Source organism: Drosophila pseudoobscura, chromosome 2 (assembly GCF_009870125.1).
Source record: "Drosophila pseudoobscura strain MV-25-SWS-2005 chromosome 2, UCI_Dpse_MV25, whole genome shotgun sequence".
NCBI lineage: Eukaryota > Metazoa > Arthropoda > Insecta > Diptera > Drosophilidae > Drosophila > Drosophila pseudoobscura.
Window position 1 is genome coordinate 24,025,541 of NC_046679.1, and position 14,785 is coordinate 24,040,325.

Here is a 14,785-nt window from a genome sequence, read left to right on the forward strand (position 1 = left end):
GGAAAGCATGTGGTGGTTCATGTGGGGTTCATTACGCCCCGTGTTTCACTGTTAGCTGTGTTTTCCCAAACCCAAACCCCAAGACGTAAGACCAAGACTACGTACCGCTCAGAGAGTAAGACCATTCCGAGCCACATTTGCCGCATTTTTGCACAGCTTAATTGCTAAGCCGCTCAGAGGAGAGCAGCCTTAAGAGCCAGAGACCGACCAGACTCAATGGTTCCAAACCGAAAGTAAAACGCGCCACGACACACATTTCCTGCACTCCACTGGTTCAGTGCCTCTCTTCTTTCTGCACTTGTGGACAACTTAATTATGGTTATGTTTCGCCTCGAGACATGCAATTTAATGATAGAAATTATTAACCACTTTGTCTGGCAAAAGCCAAGAGACAGACAGAGCGAACACTTTTCTCTAGATCTATCTGTTATTTGTATCTGTATCTGGTATCTATAACATTCTTGTCATTAATTCGTCTTGTGCTATTTGTGCTATTACTCGTACTTTTTCTTGTACATATTCCGTTCCAACAACGGTATGTAATTGTTAGAGGGTATCTGCCATAGAATACCATTCGGAAGCCGCTTAGAAAGACAGCCATTTGGATCGGATTCTCTCTATTACTTGCACTTCTATTGCCACTTCCACTTCCAGTCTAGTCATCTCTTGAATAGCCGTAGACAATTGTCTTTTTCTGCGTGTGTGCCTGTTTATTAGCGTATGACTTCAATCCATGTCTAACCTGAATTTCACTTTGGGTTTTCTCGACACACGAGACGGAGTCTCAGATACAAGTCTGATCTCTACCTGGCAGATTGCCGATTCAATGATCCACAGCAATCTGTGTTGTGCGCTACTGTGCTGCAGATGCACTGAGAAAAATGATCAAGAATATACGAAATGGTAGAGTGGAGAACAGAGCAGAGAGTTTTGGGTGTTGCAGAAAGAGAAACGATGGGACTAAGGACTCGAGTTACATATTTCGACATTCTTTATAAAGGTTATTCGAGGGGAATATGTTCTTGGACATTCCAGACTAGAACTGTCTAGAAGTTAGTAAAAATGTGCCTGCTTAAATGGACTTAATATAAATTAAAATGTACTTAAGGGAATATGAACCTTTCTTGGACTTTTTAAGGTATAAACAGTCTTTAGATCTTACTTAATATATGTACTAAACGGTGGTCCAAAACATACTTATGCTCATAAAGAAGAGTCTGAACCCATGAAAAAATTGGATCATATATCCTTATAGACTCTCTTATAGAATTGATTTCTACATCAACTGTTGAATCCTCTTCAGGTTTCTTTTGCTTCGGGATCTATTTGCATCTCATTTGAAGATCTTCTCCTTCAAGAATACCATGATCTTTAAACACGATCCCAAAACATGTTCTTAGGTACAGACATAGAATATTCTGTTTTCTCTCAGTGTGCCTTTGTTGTTGTTGGTAATTATGGCTGCATGTCTAATGACAGTGTAAAGTGGACAAGGTCGTTGCTGCCTAATGACCTGCATATGGTGTATGGTCTATGGTCTATGGCATGGGTTGGTGGACAGAAACCTGTATCGTATCTCCCTCTCTCTCCTTCTGTATAGTTGGTCACGATTTGGCCATTAGAGCAAGGTTTACGAGGGACCATAAGATCTGTGTACGCCGTAATTACTAGCCAGCCTAGTGCTGTGACAATGCAATCTATATACGAGTACCAGATAGAGCACTAACGAAGCTTCTATGCTCGCCGCCTTTTTCAGAGTCAACGATCGTATCATTTCGGTGAACGGCGTCTCCCTGGAGAATGTGGAGTATGCCACGGCGGTGCAGGTGCTTCGGGACAGTGGCAACACCGTGACTCTGGTGGTGAAGAGGCGCGTGCCCCTGAACACAGTCAACGCGGGGCTGCCCGGCGGAGTGCAGCACCAGCACCAGCACTCGCACAGCCTCAGTTCCATGGGCCAGATGGTGGCCAACGGAAATGGCGGAGGAGTCCTGCCCGGCGGCGTCGGCCAGCCGAGTGGCGCTGTGATGTCCAGCCTGAGTCAGCCGAACTCCCTGAACTCCTCGCTCGTGCAGAACGCCAGCGGGGGCCAGCCGATCAAGGTGACCCTCACGAAGGGCAACAAGAAGGACGACTACGGGGTGGTGCTGGGATGTCGGCTGTTCGTCAAGGAGATCTCCTCGAAGGCCCGGGAGCAGTTGAACGCCAATGGCTACAGCCTGCAGGAGGGCGACATCATCACGCGCATCCACAACACCAACTGCGGGGACACGATGAGCCTCAAGGAGGCCAAGAAGATCATCGACGGCTGCAAGGAGCGCCTCAATCTCGTGGTGCTGCGCGACATCACCAACCAGGCGGCCGTTAGCCAGATGAACCTGAACAATTCGGGCCACCACCAGCAGTCCAGCAGCAACATCTATGCCAGCCACCAGGCCCAGGTCTCCGGGTGCAGCAACAACCTGGAGGATGCCTATCTGCCGGGCGGGGCCAGCTACTCGTCCCAGAATCTCTATGTGCAGCCCCCGACACGAACCTCCAACGGTCCCAGCCTCAATGGCAACGGCCTCAACGAGGAGAAGAGCAATCTCACGCCGCGTGGCCGCTCCCGGGGGCCCCTCATGGATGGGGTGTCCCTGCAGCAGCTGGACAGGCCTGTGTCCCCCACCAACGGGGGCAGGGGCCGGAGTGGCGTGGAGGAGCCGCCGCGACCGCCGCCACCACGCGGCACCAGTGGCGGTGCAGCCCAAGAGGACTTTTACAGCTCGAGGCGACAGCTGTACGAGGAGCGGCAGAGCGCCGAGCCGCGCTTCATCTCATTCCAGAAGGAGGGCAGTGTGGGCATACGTCTCACCGGCGGCAATGAGGCCGGCATATTTGTGACAGCCGTCCAGCCGGGATCCCCAGCCTCGCTCCAAGGCCTGATGCCGGGCGACAAGATCCTCAAGGTGAACGACATGGACATGAATGGGGTGACCCGCGAGGAGGCCGTGCTGTTCCTGCTCAGCCTGCAGGATCGCATCGATCTGATTGTGCAGTACTGCAAGGAGGAGTACGACGAGGTGGTCACCAACCAACGCGGCGACTCGTTCCACATCAAGACCCACTTCCACTGCGATAATCCTTCCAAAGGCGAGATGGCTTTCAAAGCGGGCGACGTATTCCGAGTGATCGACACGCTCCACAACGGAGTGGTTGGCTCCTGGCAGGTCCTGAAGATCGGCAGGGGCCACCAGGAGATGCAGCGCGGTGTGATACCCAATAAATCGAGGGCCGAAGAGCTGGCCACGGCTCAGTTCAATGCCACCAAAAAGGAGATGAACGCGAATGAATCACGTGGCAACTTCTTCCGAAGGCGACGGTAAAGTGTCCTTTAAATATCCCCAGAATCCTTTTAACCACTCCTGTCTCTCCCACAGATCCACTCATCGCCGCTCGAAGAGTCTTTCCCGCGAGAACTGGGACGATGTGGTCTTCTCCGACAGCATTTCCAAGTTCCCCGCCTACGAACGTGTGGTGCTCCGTCATCCCGGGTTCGTGCGGCCCGTCGTTCTCTTTGGCCCCGTCTCCGACCTGGCCAGGGAGCGTCTGGCCAAGGACTTCCCCGACAAGTTCTCCACACCGCTGCAGGACGACGACAAGTCCGCTGCCAGCGGCAAGTGCCGCATTGTGCGGCTCTCGAACATACGCGATGTGATGGATCGCGGCAAGCATGCCCTGCTGGACATCACCCCGAATGCCGTCGATCGTCTCAATTATGCACAATTCTATCCCGTGGTCATATTCCTGAAGACCGACAGCAAGCATGTCATCAAACAGCTGCGCCACGGCCTGCCCAAGGCCGCCCATAAGAGCTCCAAGAAGCTGCTGGAGCAATGCCAGAAGCTGGAGCGCGTCTGGTCGCACATCTTCAGCACACAGATTGTGCTGAACGATGAGGAGTCGTGGTACCGCAAGCTCCGCGACTCGATTGATCTGCAGCAAAGCGGCGCCGTCTGGATGTCCGAGTCTAAGGTGAGACTTCCCTACCAGCCTCCCCACCAGTCTTCCCTTCTCCTAGTCTTAGTTGTAGTTATATTCTAGTTGTTGTCTTCGTGTTGTCTAGTGTTGTAGTTAGTCTTTAAGTCTGGACTGTCGCTGTCGTGATTCGATTGATAACTCATTAGCTTTTACTTTAACGATGTCCTAACTGTCCAACAAAAACAAAACCAGGTGATGGGGAAGTGAGAGGTTGAGGATAGTTGGGATTTAAGTTTGGGATCAAAAATAGCAGCATGAGCTGCTATAGGAGCAGACTGCTACTGCCATAGCCATAGTACTCGTTCGTTTTTGCTCTCGTTACTCGTTAGTCTCTCCCTTAATCTGGGAAATGAAAGCTCAACGGCTAAGCCATGCTTAGGGAGGTAAAAAAAGACAGAGCAGCCATAAAAATTTCATTAGAAGTAGACTTCATTAGGTGGAAAATTAAAGAAACTCCTAAGAGAGCCATTAGGCAAACCAGGCGTTTAGAAAACACTGTTTTCGGCGAGACTCGTCTTGCACACGACATGTATTGTGTTTTTGGATTCCTGAGACCAGCCCTCGATCTCAGTCTACAGTCGAACATCAATGTGCCCTCCAGATTATAGAATACTTTGAAGATTGCTAGCCCCTTAAAGATAAGAAAAATTTAGTAATAGCTTTACAGAATTAGCTTATGACTAAGATTCGTTTTAGAAAGATATTCAGGCATGGGTTGGAATCCTAAATAGTCAGAGATATTTATTTAAAAATAGTAACCAAACATTTCCATTAAAATACTTTAAACTAAAAGAATGATATTTTATAAGTAGCAACCGAACAAAGCACGATTAGAGTATGATTTGGAACAAACTTTACAGCAAAACCTTAGATTAATATCCCAACCCAGAAGAACTCTTTCCCTCCACCCCAGACACTCCTCAATCTTTATAAAACGAGTATTAATGATTTATTGTAGTAATTCTTGAACTAATTTTACAAAAAAAAAAACTCTACTATGTATAACTCTATAATTTTCTACAACTGGTTATGGTCAATATTCTAATTTTTACTTTTTCAAATGTTTTCTTATCCGTTCTTTAAAACTACACCCACACACGCACCCACTCCACACTGACACACATACAACCCCATACAATGGCCGTGATCCACATTATCCCGGCATAACAGTTCCCCGATTCCCCAACCGAAATGTTGTTCCCTCCCTATATTGCCCAGCCTTGCAAATTTGCCTGCTGCCGCGCCTCCACATCGATATCGACCTCTGTGCCGCGCTATAGCCAGAATGCGATCCGTCGTAGTTCTCCCAGCAGCTTCTCCCAGGGCTACAGCCAGAGTCAGAGCCAGTGCCAGACCCCTCCTCCGCCCAGGCCCCCGCCTGTGGGATTCGAGCCCACGAGAGTGTACCAGGGGCAGCACAGCCAGAGTCTGGCAGAGAAGCCTCTCAGTCGCAAGTCCTACACCATGGTGCCCATCATTAAGCCGGCCTCTTCGATGCCCAGCGGCCTGGCTGCCGCCCACCCGGCAGCTCCTATCGTCAATAGCGGCTCCCTGATGCAGGTGGAGGGCAAGCCCCTAGATGGGGACACTGCCGGCTCCCAGTACCACAGCTCGCAGCCGAATCTCCTGAGCAACAGCTTTGCCACCCCGAAGCATGACTACCATCGCTCCAGTTCGAATATGAATCTGCACCTGAATGGGAGCGGCGGGAGCGGAAGCGGGAGCACGGCTCAGTCGAAGGGCTTTGCTCCGAGCTCGACCCCAGCTCCGGCACCGACTCCAGTCAGCCGCTATGGCCTGCGACCCGGTGCGGTCATTGAGCGCCGTACCACGCCCTACTACTACCACGAGCTGCTGCAGAAGAATGTCTTTGATTCGAGTCTGAATCTCCTAGAGAAGAACAAGAACAGCAACCTCAAGCTGGAGCAGCCATCGTCTGTCCCGGACAGCCACGTGGTGGTGGGCAAGAGGGCGCCCATGGCCAAGCCACAGCAGCGACTGCTAAGCGGCAATCCGCGGAGCAGCTATGGAGGCGGCGGCTGTTATCCCTCATCCTCCAGTTCTGTCAGCAATCTTCTGGGGAATGGCAATGGGAATGACGAGGGCGGCAGCGATGGCACTTTGGTCGATGATGATGACATTGGGGGAGGCGAGGATGCTAGAAACTTTAGCTTGGCCTTCAATAACCTCACCAATCAGATTGCCAGTTTGAATAATTCTAGTAGTAGCAGCAACCATAACAACAACCAGAACAACCAGAACAACAACTACAGCAACAGCAATAATATTAATAACTACAACAATAATAATAATAGTGCTCACAATAATGCTGATTCCAACAACAATGTTGGCCAAAGTAACGAATGCATTGCATGAGAATCGGTGTTAATTTAGTTGAAAAGTTTGGAGGAAAGCTTCTTCCCCGAAAGAATGGCTTACATCGTTCCCGTTGCGGCACAACTGGCTTTTCAACTGAATGAAGAATCCCTGTCTATCCTCCCACTCTCTTTGTAATTATTGCATGTAGTTGTTGACACTAAATTATTCATAAGGTATGCCCCCAACACTCACATCCATGATCTGTGTGTAACCTCTACTCGCTACTCCTTACTGTATGTACATATAATATGTGTGACTAAATGCATGTAGAGATGTCATGAATATCACGTAACCTGAGGAGAGCCCGGAAATTGTCATTACCTGGGAGGGAAATCTAGGAGGGACGGGATCTAAATACTCGAAAGATGAACGTGCCTTAAACGTCTCTCGCTGCATATCTTACTAGTTTTTTGTGCAACGAGATCAAATAACTACTCGTAACTCGCTGCAATTCCTACTCGTTGCAATTATTACTCGTTTTTGTTCTGCAACGAAATATAAATACTCTTAAATACTTTACTCGTTATTCCTGATTGCATTTTCCCCGAGTTTCTCCCCCAATTAATGACAGTTTTCCATCTCCACAAACCAAACTCTCCATCAATATCCAACAGATTATTCTCCCAAATTAAAAATTTTACATATTTTAGCCTAAGTCTACATATATCTGCAAAAATGTCCATTGACACATTTTTGCACTATATAATTTTTTTCTATAAAGTTGCTAACTAAATGTTTTTCGTTTTCATTTGTTTCTTTTATTTACATACCGAAAAAATACCACAAAAATACCAAAAAAAATACATCATCATGGTCATTTCCCGCTTAATCATCCCGTAAAACTCGATGCATATATTAAACCACACGAAAAATAATCAAAAATGTCCTCGTCCAAAACCAACTAAAATCGAAATCAAAACCAACAATATACCAAAAAAAAAACAATACTATATACCAAAAATATCTTGTGTTCGTCCACACACACACACACACATCTACAAACAATCAAAATGCTTGGCAATCGAACGCAATCGTCTCAATCAATCAATCGAATCAATCAATCAATCGCATAATCTGTTATGTTTCATCAACGTTTCTTGTTGCTGTTATTGCGTTTTATCAATTACCAACAAAATACCAAATACCAAATGTTTTGGTTGCTCTCAACGCGCTAAATTTAAAAAACAAAAATACAACAATTTTTATTGCTAAAAATACTATAACTTTCTGCCAAAATTTACGCCTAACCAAACGAACCACAAAAAAAAAACCGAAACGAACAAAAACCCCAGCCCGTAGAATCCCTCTCCGATGATTTCCTATTCCCCATGACCACATCCCGTCTATCGTATGCATCAAGTCCCGAATCCGATTTGGAACTGAGTCCGGGCCCATCCGCATCATTGTCGCTTGGCAATTTGCCGCAGTTGGTGAAAGCGAGCTCAGATCCATCGATTGCCACTAACCAGGATAACTTGGATAGGGATAGAGACATAATTGGTGAAGGACTACCACCTCCATATACGGTAAGAGGCCACAGAAGAAACCACAAATCAGTTCAAGCATGCGCTTCCACTAAAACAAAAAACAACAAAAAGAACAAAAACAGAAACAGAAACATGTCGAGTTTTTCAAGCGCCCAATCTCTAATACCATCAATGATCCAATCTCAGTATCTAATTTATTTCGCTACCCTTCAATCTCCGATCTGCAACCCAATCCACACGCAATGCACTGGTGATTGCACCGCTCTCCAACACAGGTACCCTACGATCACGGCGTTCCAGGGAACCCGGCCAATCGCCGCCAAACGGTGGACGCTAGCAAGTACGCGATCTACGGCACCAGTGTGCCCCAGCAGCAGCTGCAGCAGCAACAGCAGCCGGGAGGAGATCCTGCCGCAGCCAGGCCACAGTCCCTGTACGGCATCAATGCCCCCGATCTGCCACCGCGCATCGATCGTCAGTCCAAGCCAGGAGATCTCCCACTAAACACTTCTGGATCCTCATCGCGCAACGGCAGTTCGGGCGGCACTCTGGGACGCTCGGCGCAGGAGCGGCTGTTCGGCAAGCCAGTGGTCCAGGATGATGTCCAGGCGGAGTACATAACCCGCAATGCTCTGGTCGGGTCTGGGTCCACTGCCGACACCATTGAACGGCAGCAGCAGCAACAGCAGCAGCAGCACCAGGCCTCTCTGGAGCGACAGGCTCGAATGAACGCGGCCATGGGCAGTCCCGCCCAGCTGAAGGCCAACGGAGGAGGCGCCTCCACATACGACAGTGTGTCCAGCTACGATTCGTACAACAACACGCAGATGGCCATGCAGAACCTGGGCCGACTGGGTCCCAATGCGCCCGATGATCTCAAATCAGTGCCAAATGCAAGGTAAGCCAGACATCACCCTTGAAATGATCAACAAATCTGTAATTTGAATCATTTATTTGTGTTTTTCAGTGGTCGCCCCTTGCCGCCTGTCGGCCAATCGCATGATTATGGCCGCACACCGCACGATCATCGCAGCTTTGGTGGGGCCAACGATCTGAATCGCCAGAGCAGTCCAGGCCGACCCCACTATCATGAAATGAATGCGTCCCGTAATATAGGTAAGTCTGACCATCTCGAGGTCTTCCAGATCCGGATCTAACTGAAGCCTATGTCTGATTACAGATCCACGCAATGGCACTCCGCAGCGTCCCTCGAATTTGGGCCTCGAAAGCAGTCCCCGCAAGCCTTTGGTGGAGACCAAAACGGATTACGGCAAATACAGGTAATGTGCGGGACTATGCTGTGCTATTTACCCGGTCTGGGAATCTGTGTATATAGCCCCTGAATCGGTTGTAATATAAAGAAACTCTTTACTCTCTCTTTCTCCTGCTCCGTTGGTATCGTATCGTTTCACTTTCGCATGCATCTCGATTGCGTTTGTATCTTTCTGTCTCTCTCTCTTTCTCTCTATAAATATATATTATATGTGTAATGTACCCCATTAGACGCTATCATTTACATGTGCCCCATTTGCACCATTTGCATTTAATGCACTCGCTCTCACCCTCCTCGTCCAAGCTCTCGCCTGCACCTTTCAATAGGCCAATGCCTTTGCCTCTGCCCTGTGCCCTTCAGCTTCAGCGTCTGTCCTCTGGAGTTGGAGTTGGAGGAGGAGGAGGAGGAGGCTACGATCGGCGACCCATAGCTGCGCCACGTCTGCATGCTTCCCTGATGCCACCACCACCAGCCCTGATGTCCAGTGTCTCAGCCTACGATACGCTCGTCTGAAAAACGATAACGAAAATGCACTAGAAGAGACTCCATTCTATTTACCATTTGAATAAACCTTTAAGGCCTTCCTTAATATTCTCCCTCTCTTCTTTTGTAAATAAAACCCTCGACCCTGAACCCTGAAAGTGCAATAAATAATAAATATTATATGTTAATCACACAAGACCTACATATCTATCCAAGAGTTTTGTATACCATATAGACCCCCATATAGACCCCCTGCATATCCGCATCTGAAGCATATCGTAATACACACATGTCCTTATAATTATGTGAAATTCTTTTTCTCTTTCTTGCTTATGTTTTGTGCTCGCCTCTCGCCACACACATCGTCAAATATTTTTGTACGACACCTGTCCCAAAAACACACACGAACACACACCCATAATGCAACCACCCATCCCACGACCACCACCACACCATCCACAAAAACCACGTCCAGTCGGAACAATTCCGTCTCTCAAGCGGACTACAGCAAACTGCCGAAGAGTGTGCCGCCCCCGCAGCTTGGCGGAGTGGTGGTGCCGCCACCGACTGTGAGCAACGGCCAGGCAGGACCGGGGGCACAGATGAACGGCAGTGGGACGCCGAGCAGCAATGGCAGCGGACCCTTCAAGCCAGTGCCGCCACCAAAACCGAAGAACTATCGTCCTCCGGTGCAGAGCGGTGGGAGCAGCGGCAGCGGGGGCACCACACCCTGGGAGAACGGCGTAAGTGAACAGACGGGGGATCCCTCGATGGTTTGGCTAATGTTTTGATTGCATTCCCAGGACTCTGGTTCGCCACGTTCCCCCAATGGCTTCTACTATCCACCAACACCATCGCACCATCATTATGGGCAGCAGGCGACACCGGGCTCGCCCAGCAATGGACACATGCAACAGCAGCAGCAGCAGCAGGCACAGCAGCAGCCCACCTACGGCGGGAGCAACGGCAACTACGGGCAGGCGCCACCACCGCAGCCGTATCCGCCGGCCAATGGCTACAATGGGAACAGTCATCATTACAACGGAGGCAGCGGAACGGGCCCGTACATAGCACCACATCGGGGCATGCCACCGCCCATAGGTGGGTGTACACTCCACTCCTCCCATAATGGAATGAATGAATATATGTGTTTATGTTATTTTACAGGAAACCTGCCGCCGCATACGCCCGAGCGACATGCCCTGGATCTGGCCGGAAGTCGGGAGCAGCGTGGTTCCGCCTTTGAGTTGTATCGTAAACCGCAAATCGGCGCCACCGCGGGGCACCATCACAATATGAGGTGAGTGAAGAGAGCATTTACCAGTCCTGACGCCCCCCTTCCGCCACTCAAACAAACCTTCTTGGAGGAGAGCCAATCCCCCCCCAAAAACGCCCCACTCAAAAACCACACACAAAAAAACATACAGAAAAAACTCTCTTTTTTTTAAGCCTCCTTCAATTTTCAACATTTGTGTTAACGAAAAATGTTTTATATTTTTGTTATATGCCATTTTTGTAATTTACAAAAAACAATCAATCAGTCAATCTGTCAATCTGTCAGTCAGCCAATCAGTCGAATCAATCATTCTGCCAATATATTTCACATTTTCATGCGGTTGCTGGTCATTCACATACGATATTCGATGCAAACAAAATTTCACACCAAAAAACGCACAACAATCGCATATATTACATCGTACAAAAATCCAAAAAATAATTATTGTATTTTGCAATAACCAAAATTATTAACCAAACAAACCACAAAACGCTTAACAAAATTAAAAAAAAAAAAACAAAAAGTTGAGAGCGCTTCACGCCAAAAGAAAAAAAAAAGAAAATCAAACGAAAATAAAACATTTTTCGGGTTAACTTCGTATACAAATATTTCTATACTCTCAAAACTTGATCTTGAATTTACCTATTATACATTTTACGGATCATGCTTTTTAGCTGATATTTTACTCTGAATAATCCTATCCGTACTTCTGCTCTGAACACGTTCCTCCGGGTACTTGAGAGTTGACTTTGAACCTAACTTAACTGCGGTGTTTGGGTTACAGAACACTTGACTAACAAACAAACAAACAAATTTAACTTAAACCTAAATGTTTGAACTACAATTGGTTATCGGTGTTCCTTTTATTATCTACAGTTTTGGTTAATTTGCAAAGTTCTATATACTATATATGCTACCTTTATAAAGAATCCAAGGATCGTATGTAGATGTACAATATATACAAAATATGCGCTTGTGTGTCTTTTTTTTGGCGAGACTTTTGCAGGAATGAAACGCGTCTTACAGCAGACAGGGTTCTAGGGTTCTCGACCGAAAGGCTGTTCAATACTGAACCAAAACGAGATCCAGTTCTCTCTGGGCCTTGAGCAGAGCTTCCATTTCCGATCTTCCACCGATTCCTTGATTCTTTAAAGTCCATATGAGCTCTTTTATCCAAAATCCCCCTCAGAAACAGAACCCTTACAAAACACTCTGCTAACCAACAACAAAAAATCATATAAAAAATACCTTTAGCGAAATGGAGCCGTACGATGAGCGATACGATGATTACTATGCCATGCCGCCGCCTGCCCCCCACCCACAGGCAGTGGGCGGTCATTCCATGCAAAGATCTCGATCAACGCCACGCTACCCCCACGAGAGGCCACCGCATGCCCAAGATCCCAACTATTACAGCAACTATGGGACGAGCAGGGGCCACAGTCAGCCCAGACAGCAGCAGCACCAGCAGCAGTATGCTCCACCCCAGCATCAGTATTACGATGATCATGGCATGGAGGTGGCCATGCCACCGCCGCCATTGCCGCCGCACAAGAAGAAGAAATCGGTGCTAAAGAGCCCACTGGCGGCACTGAAGAATGCCCTGCTGAAGACCACGCGACCACTGAGGCGAATGAACAGCATGGTGGAACCGGAGAGGAAGCCCAAGGGACTGCGGCGCCAGCAATCGATGCTGGAGAGAGGTGTGCAGAGGCCCTACTATCCGGACGAGTTCCCCACCTATCCGGCTGGGTTCGAGGAGCATTCGCGACGTGGCAGGATGCCGCCCAACCATCAGGAGCCCTATTACGCCGGGCACTATCCTCCTCAGCAGCAGCAGGAGATGATGATGAACAGCACGTATCAGAATCTGGAAAGTGAGGATATCTATGGGAATATTGGGGGAACAGCACAGCGCATGCCCCACCATCCACAGGACAATGGCTATGGGTACGATCAGTACGATCTGTATGCGAATAGAGCCTGCATCGATCTCGAGCGGAGGCAGGCAGAGGCTGCGGCGGCTGCAGCGGCTGGAGCACGGAACGGAGGCCGGAGGATCGTGCGTCGCCACAGCACCACCACAGCGGATCGAGGAGGCAACCAGCCGCCCAACAGGCGACCCCTGGTCAGTCCGGGCTACGAGCAGGATCCCCAGGACATCTATCAGACGCGACAGGGCGCCTACATGATGCCTGACCAGAGGCGGGCGCCCAATTCGGAGGTGATGACCCGCAGACGCTTCTACCCGGGAGCGGCCAACGAGCAGACCGAGGAGGAGCCGCTCTACCAGTCCCGACGCGAGATGCAGCGCGAGATGCAGCGCAATCATCTGTACCAGTCGAAACGGGAAATGCAGGAGCGCATCAGCCAGGGCAAGCGGGACATGGAGCGGGAGTTTAGCCCCCAGAGCAGCAGCCAGTCGGAGCGGGACGACCGCTCGGAACGCTCCAATTCGGAGAGCATCTATCAGAGCCGGCGGGAGGCCAAGGAGAGCGCCCTGAAGACGCGCACCCAGCTGAGGGATCAGATCTATCAGACGCGTCGCGAGGCCCTCGACAGCATGGCGGAGCCCATTTATGTGTCCAAAAGGGACGTGGGCAGACCAGCACCCATATACGAGTCGCGCGAGGAGAGCATCCTGCAGTCGCGCGAGAATGAGACCGATGAGAAGAAGGAGGGCAAAACGGAGCAGGTGCAGGTGGAGATCAATGCACAGCCGGAGGAGCCCACAGAGGACTCGACCTTGAGTCGTTCGGACTTGCAAAAGTCCTCGGACACGGTCATTGAGAATCCAGCAGCAAGAGCTCCTCTTGTCGAAGATGAAATTGAGGAGCACGACCAGGACGAGGAGGAGGCGTCAGAAGTAGAAGCCCAAGACGAAGCCGAGAGCTCCGCAGAGGCCACAGAGGAGGCGACGGCCATTGAGAATAACCAGCACAATGAGGGAATGCTGGCCAACGAGACGCAGAATGTGTCCGATGATGTGTTCGAGGCGGCCGACACGGTATCAGCCTTGGCCCCGCCTCCAGCTCCCTGCCATCCTTCGACCCCACGCTCGGGTCGCGCATCCTTCCACATCTCGAATATACTGAAGCGCACCGGGCCTCCGCCCAGCTCCCCCATCGGCGACAGCTGCACCTCAATCGAGACCCAGTACACGTCGCAGGCCAGCCTGCCCGTTGGCCCGCCCAATGCCACGAGCACACCCTTCAGCAGCAGCATGTCCCTGCCGATAGCCGGCCCTGTGGCCACATCCGCACCAGCAGCTGCCTCCGCCTCGAACGGACCCTTTCCCAGTATGCCCCGGGAGCCGAGCACCATGCGGGGATTCTTCGATTCCAATGGCGGCACCCTGGCCGACAAGGTGTGGCATGTCTCGCTGCAGATCCCGCCCGGAGCCATTCCGGTGGGCGTGCGCCAGGAGATCTACTTTACAGTGAGCGATCCGCGCATGGGACAGGCCGTCGGCGGACCTCCGCTGGACATGGAAAATGGTTGGTCTAACACACACTCTACTCCCGTACTCCCGTATGCATCCACCACCAAAAACCACTACCACAACCACCTACCTACTAAAGCAATCCACACATCACCGGTCTTCTCTCTTTGAGTTGCGATTGCGACCATTTTGAATGCAGCATTTTTGTGTTTAATTCGTTGTACATATGTATTTGATCTTGATTTAAGCTTATTTTCCTCTATGGTGGATGGTGATTTTATGGATATTTATTGTAGTCTTTAATCCTTAGTTTGTAGTCCTAAAGTAATACTAATTGGTAATAACAGCTTGCTTGCATGTAACTTCCATAGTTCATATCTATTAACACATAGATTAGTTTATTCTCTAATCTTTCGTCAACAGTT

General features: G+C 49.5%; 1 protein-coding gene across 15 annotated transcripts in view; it reads left to right on the forward strand.

The window, feature by feature from the left end:
- Positions 1–14,785, forward strand: part of pyd (zonula occludens-like protein polychaetoid) — a 115,386-nt gene that overhangs the window by 99,344 nt on the left and 1,257 nt on the right. For 6 of the 15 annotated variants that reach the window (XM_015182469.2, XM_015182471.2, XM_015182466.2 and 3 more), the window contains 10 exons: positions 1,757–3,361; positions 3,420–4,014; positions 7,692–7,925; positions 8,162–8,784; positions 8,854–9,002; positions 9,067–9,166; positions 10,118–10,385; positions 10,446–10,743; positions 10,810–10,942; positions 12,173–14,415. In XM_015182469.2, the coding sequence (XP_015037955.2) occupies positions 1,757–3,361; positions 3,420–4,014; positions 7,692–7,925; positions 8,162–8,784; positions 8,854–9,002; positions 9,067–9,166; positions 10,118–10,385; positions 10,446–10,743; positions 10,810–10,942; positions 12,173–14,415 (6,248 nt within the window). Of the gene's footprint in view, positions 1–1,756; positions 3,362–3,419; positions 4,015–5,190; positions 7,670–7,691; positions 7,926–8,161; positions 8,785–8,853; positions 9,003–9,066; positions 9,167–9,389; positions 9,845–10,117; positions 10,386–10,445; positions 10,744–10,809; positions 10,947–12,172; positions 14,416–14,785 lie in introns of those variants that run through there. The other 9 variants (XM_015182474.2, XM_003736726.3, XM_033376428.1 and 6 more) reach the window with 5 other exon arrangements.